Source organism: Danio aesculapii, chromosome 15 (genome assembly GCF_903798145.1).
Source record: "Danio aesculapii chromosome 15, fDanAes4.1, whole genome shotgun sequence".
NCBI classification, from domain to species: domain Eukaryota; kingdom Metazoa; phylum Chordata; class Actinopteri; order Cypriniformes; family Danionidae; genus Danio; species Danio aesculapii.
The window spans coordinates 6,567,291-6,573,399 of NC_079449.1; the positions used below are offsets into that span (position 1 = coordinate 6,567,291).

Genomic DNA, 6,109 nt, shown 5'->3' on the forward strand with positions numbered 1-6,109 from the left:
AGTTTAAGTCAAAATTATTCACCCTTCTGTCATTTTTTTTTATATAAATTTCACAAATGATGTTTAATGGAGTAATTTTTCACAGTCTGGAAAACTTCTGGAGAAAGGCTTGTTTGTTTTAATTCAGCTAGAATTAAAGCAGGTTTAAATATTTTGAAACCTATTTTAATAGCTTAATATTATTAGCCCCCTTAAGCAATATATATTTTTGATTGTCTGCAGAAGAAACTACTGTTATACAATCACTTGCCTATTTACACTAGTTAAGCCTTTGAAATTCACTTTAAGCTGAATATAGTATCTTGAAAAATATCTAGTAAAATATAATGTATTGTCATCATGGCGCGCTGTCACTTTAAGAGTAGTGCGGCTCTGATATGGTTTCTCTTTCACATGTCTTTTGGTTCTCAACTTGTTTGTTTATTATACAAACGAGGGTTAATACGAGTAATCACTAAACACCGCTCTGACACAAATGTGCATGTATTTGACCATTAAAGCGCTCACATTAAGATGGCGTTAGATGTGTGTGCTCTGTTCGTCTCCGAGCCTGTCCGAGGCTAAGCGCGGCGTGCGCACACACAACAGCATGTGCTCTTTCGCGCGTTTAAAAAAAAAAAAAAAAAAAAATATATATATATATATAAATGATTCGACTGTACATCAATGAATGATGCGCATCCAGTATATACACAGACATATATACATACATTATACTAATGCAGATTTTCAACAATAAACTGAAAAAGCCCCTTGAGTTGGAGGCAGTGGTTTTTATATTTATGTAGAAAATAATAATAATTTTAATCCTTTAAGTCTTTTTTTATTTGTAAAGATATTGCTGTTCGTCCTGTGTGTATTAAGCAATGTGTACCCATTTAAGGTGCACAACTTATGCGCTCTGCGCTGGACTTTAGACCTGCTTTCACCTGGTCAACTGCAGTCCATATTAGTTCCTCAAAATAGCAACGCTCCAATACTGCACCTTAACACACCTCCTTTATAGACCAGCACACCCATGAGTTCACACAGTGGCGCAAACGGATTTACTATTTAAACAACGTGGTGCAAAACGAGAAAATTAAGGTTGCGCTGGTCTGAAAATAGCAACACGTCATGGCAAACACGTCTTGCGTCTTATTGTGCTGGGTGTATGATAGAAAATAACTGACAAATGGCATGGGTATGTTTGGAAACAAGTCCACAATCATTGAAAATAGTATAATACACAATGCTAAGACCAGTAATATGTAATGGCAGTTTAGTTCACAACTTAGCATTAGCATCTTTGCTTAAGAAATGAGCTAGAAAAAAATTCAGTCCTTAAGAACGGGATGTGGAGTTCAGCACTTGATCATTCTTAGTGCTGCAGGTGGAAATGCAGAGAAACTTTAGAAATATAAAACACCTAAAAACTGAGTACTAGTTTTCACTAACAGGGTAAACTGAGACTCGTCCAGTTAAAGAAGAACTGAAATCATCTTGAATGATGAGTATACTGTACAAATAAATGTAGTTTTAGGTGGACTGCTGATGTAGATGCCAGGAAAGTAAGACAAACAACATACAATAAGCCCTACAGTGGCGATTCCTACAATACTTCATAGACTGTTTCAAATGCCAGTAGATGATTTGCAGATACAGTGTACAGTTAATGAAGAGATGTCAAAATGGCACAATACAGTATATGAGACAAATATTTAATAATACTCTAGTGTATACAGAAGCAGCAGGATGTATACGAGCACTTTATTTGCAAAAAGTCAATTTTTTAGATATTTTTATGTTGTGCATTGACGAGTTCAATTGCAAAAAAACATGATTTATGGAATGACTAAAACTGGAGATTTTAGTACTTTTCAGACATCATGTTTTTACATTAAGTATTGAAGATTTCAATTGCAAAAAACTACATTTAATGAACAAAAATAAATAATATAACCTCTTCATATATCACCCTTTAAAATACAAGACTGTTAAGAGATGGTTGCAATTTCATTGGCCACGCAATGTATGGAAACACAATAAAGAGATATAGTACTTTATTCCAACTCATTATCTGAATTACATGGTTTTTACAGTGATTAAACAGATCATCTTCAAGACAGGACTTTCTGTATGAAATTTGTACAAAAAGGTTTGCTTTAATGAAAGAGAATGCCTATTGATAGAAGATTTACGAAGAAATGTCATGCTCTCTTGTAAAAGTATTTTTAAAAATACTGTATTTTATTTTGTACATTTTTGGCTGCTGTATTTTGTAGTTTATTTTGATACATGTAAAATTGAGGTGTTTTGCAGTTTATATCAATATATATCTTAATTAGAGATGCCTCAACTCTCAACATAATATTGAACCGTTCGATACAACATCCATGGCTCATTACGCGCTTGTGAATTGCGTTTTTTTTAGTTTTGCTTTTAAATAATTTACGTGCATTTCATATCTCCCCGAATTGACTGTTTTTGTGTGTGTGCCTGTAAGTCTACGAGCTGAGATGAGGAAACACCCCCTGCGAGAAAATATTCAATCACTATGCTCTAAAGTTAGGGGGCGCTTAACCATCATTCCACATTTTAACATGGCGAGCGGCGGTGAAGTGAGGAAACAGTACGAGGAAGCGCTGGCTTCTTTCAAATCTGCAGTGTGAGGACATTTCGGTTTTGCCGTTGAGTATAATGCCAATGACAGAAAAAACAGTGAACAAAAAATGACTGTGTGCAAGCATTGTTTTACATGTACAACCATGACTGCACATCTGCGGCGCCATCACCCAGCAATATCACTGTCTGAAGGCAGGATAGCAGAGAAGGTAATAAAGTCCTCCAAAAAAAACAACAATCCCTCGCTGAATCCTTCCAGCAAACATACCCAACTCATACCCGTCAAGCCTCCCGTTTTTCCTGGGATTCTCCCGTATTTTACAGTTCTATCCCGCTATCATTCCGTAAAGGTATTTTCCCGTATTACTCCCGTATTTTCAGTCTTTCTCTGAAGGGTGGCAAATAAACATTAAAGGGCCGAGCCTCCCTATACGCAACCAATACCGCCGAACCACCAGGGGCCGCCCCTTGCTCTTAAACTTTAGTCTGTTCTGTACTTTGGCTTTGTTTAGGCATGAAAACACTTTGAAATAAATATAAAAATGGCGGCATTCCCTTCTTTTTCATTAATGGTGCCATCGCCCCTTCGTATGCAATCATCAAAACAGTCACATAGCGGTGCATGACTGTCAGCTGACGCGCTCCATAGTGATAAATAGACGCTGCTTCCCAAACGCATTCTGTCCAAGTGATTTGAAGCGTAGAAAAAGTCTGGCTTTTGGGTTTGTGTTTAAACAGAAATATACACATAATTAATAATAATAGTGTCCAAGGATGTCGATCTTGGTGGGGGTTTTTTCAAACACAACTAATTTCGTCCTAAGTGAGCATAAAAAGTCAGGAAAGCAATTGAATGCTTTCATTATACTGTTAGATGTGTGCATTTTTAAAGTGACACCTGTTATTTAATGTAATGAAAACAAAATAAAATCTAAATAATTAAGAGATTCATTCGTTGCGCTTTAATCAGAATGTGTAAATTATACAGTAAAAAAACGGCTAATGAGATTTGATAGCTTGATTCTATTTCATCATAAAAGCTATTAATTTTAATAAGCTGAACTGTTTGCTAATTTATACTATTTATTTTTTCTTTTGTAAATAATAATAATAATAATAAAACATATTACTGACCGTTTAACTGTTTATTTACAATTAAACAGCTTCAAATGAACATATTTAGTAATTTGGAGGATTCCCTTATTATGGTAGGCATATCCCTTATTATGATGGGCATATCCCTTATTATGGTGGGCATATGCCTTATTTTCACATCCCAATGTTGACAGGTATGCCAACTGGTTCCAAGACACACATAAAAATAACAAAGGCAGTGGGGGTGTTCATTGCTAAAGATTTCCAGCCGTTTTCGGTGATTGGAGATGCAGGCTTTTGTCATCTTATAAAAGCACTCGATCTGAGTTACAGACAACCGCCTCACACTTTTTTCAGCACCAAGGTATTTAAGATGGTTTATTTATGTTTACTGAAGTACAAATATGTTTATTTAAAATGGTCAATTTATGTTTATTAACTTCACATGCATGTTTATTTTCAAAATGTAGGAATTTATCTGTTCCCCAGTATTGCAGTAAGGTGTATTACAATAAATTGTTTTATTTTTTTCTCTTTTTACCTCTTACAATTCATATTGCCTAAGCATAGAATAACAAAAAAATGTGTCAAGCCATCAGAACTGAACCGAAAACAGTGTTAAACCGAGGTATGCATTGTACCATAGGCTAACTGTATTGTTGCATCCCTAATTTTAATGTATTTTTGCCCATCCCTGGTGACAGGCATATATACACCTAGGAACCATTTCGATTTATTCAAGCGATAATTGTCTTTTTTAAGTGAACTAACCCTTCAGTTTAGTATATGATGCATGTAAAACAACAAAAAACATTTTAACATCTCTGTATATACATTACTATCATATCAAACATTAAATAGCTGAAAAATAAAGGCAATTCTTAATAAAAGATTGATGTTCTTCCGCAAATCTCACACAACAACTATATTCCTGCCCTGACTTACCCTGATAGCTTTCATTCCTGCTTTGGTAACAGACATCATTTTGGCTCGAGAGATCGGTGGAGTCATGTCCATCATGGACGACATCTACAGAGGATAAAACAAGAGGGAAAACGTCATATCCTGACTACTATAACCAAAACAACAAAACTATCAGCTTGGTTACTGGCAATATCAAAGCCAAAAGGAAGAGCTTACAAATATATACAATATACATAAAAAATATACAAATGACAAGTAACAAAGCCTCATCACAAACTTTAAAACAGCAGATTTAGATGTACAACAGTTCATAACACTTGATCAAATCATCAGTGAAGTTAATGAGTAACTGAATCAATAGGGGGCGCCACTGTAATTCTCTCAACACTCGTTTCCACTATAACAAACCGTATAAAACCACATAAAATACTGTAAAGCAAAATGTGCAGGCTGTTTAGCATCTGTTTATACCATCCATAGCTAATGCTAACGGTTAATTGCATTTTAACGAACCGTAGTGTGACCGGTGGAAGGTCACCAAACAAAAAACTTTAAATGTTCTCAAATCGCCTCAGCTTGAGGATATTTAGGTTTTTATTTGAGTTTAAGAGTCTAAACTACAAAAACAATGTCAGAAAATGTCGACTAACAAACCAAAAGCATGCAGCGAGGATTGTTTTGGAGCGGCTAGTCGCGCGCGCTCGGTCAATGCTAATTGGTAAACGGCAAATAAAACGCAAATTCTCACCTCCCCGTTAAAGGCGTTAACCGCTTCCATGTCCATGGTTGTTATTAATTTGATATGTATTTCGATGTAATCTCCTGGATCCGAATAAACATGTGTAAAGTCGATTTTCGCGACGAGGCCGCGTGAGATTACGCTCAGAGATCCACCACAACCTTCCACGAACGCTGAGTCGACGAGCCTGTGGGGAAAGAGCGCCGCCACCGGAATGGATAACAACTGCAGAGACAATTATTTTATTTTATTTTATTTTATTTTATTTTATTTTATTTTATTTTATTTTATTTTATTTTATTTTATTTTATTTTATTTTATTTTATTTTATTTTATTTTATGACTGATTTTTCAAATCTGAATAAATAATATTATATAATATTTACAATTAATACAAGTAGACTTATATGGTGAAATATATACTTTTAAATCATGTCAGAAATGTGTTAGATATTTCAAGGGACTAAGCCGAAAAGAAAATTAATGAATGAATGTAAATATATTATTTATTATATGTTATTATATGATGTATATGTATTTATTGATCAATCCTCTATTATCCCTAGTGTACCTACCAATATTATTCCAAACTATAAATATTACTTCATTTCCTTCAGTGTACGAAACTGTCTGATATCTGGCAGTATTTTCACAAAAAATGAAGTTTACAATGATTACATTTACAATGATTCTTAAACGTAAAAGTTTTAACATTCTCATCATCAATAACATTTTAAGAAGCTAATA

General features: G+C 34.4%; 1 protein-coding gene across 1 annotated transcript in view; it reads right to left on the reverse strand.

The window, feature by feature from the left end:
* scaf4b (SR-related CTD-associated factor 4b) overlaps window positions 1-5,537 on the reverse strand; it is a 75,435-nt gene extending 69,898 nt beyond the window's left edge. The window contains exons 1-2 of the mRNA XM_056473948.1: window positions 5,372-5,537; window positions 4,645-4,728 (exon numbers count right to left, since the gene is read on the reverse strand). Coding sequence (XP_056329923.1) covers window positions 4,645-4,728; window positions 5,372-5,407 — 120 coding nt within the window. The 5' untranslated portion in view covers window positions 5,408-5,537. The remainder of the gene's footprint in view (window positions 1-4,644; window positions 4,729-5,371) is intronic.
* Between the last annotated feature and the right edge of the window lie 572 nt (window positions 5,538-6,109).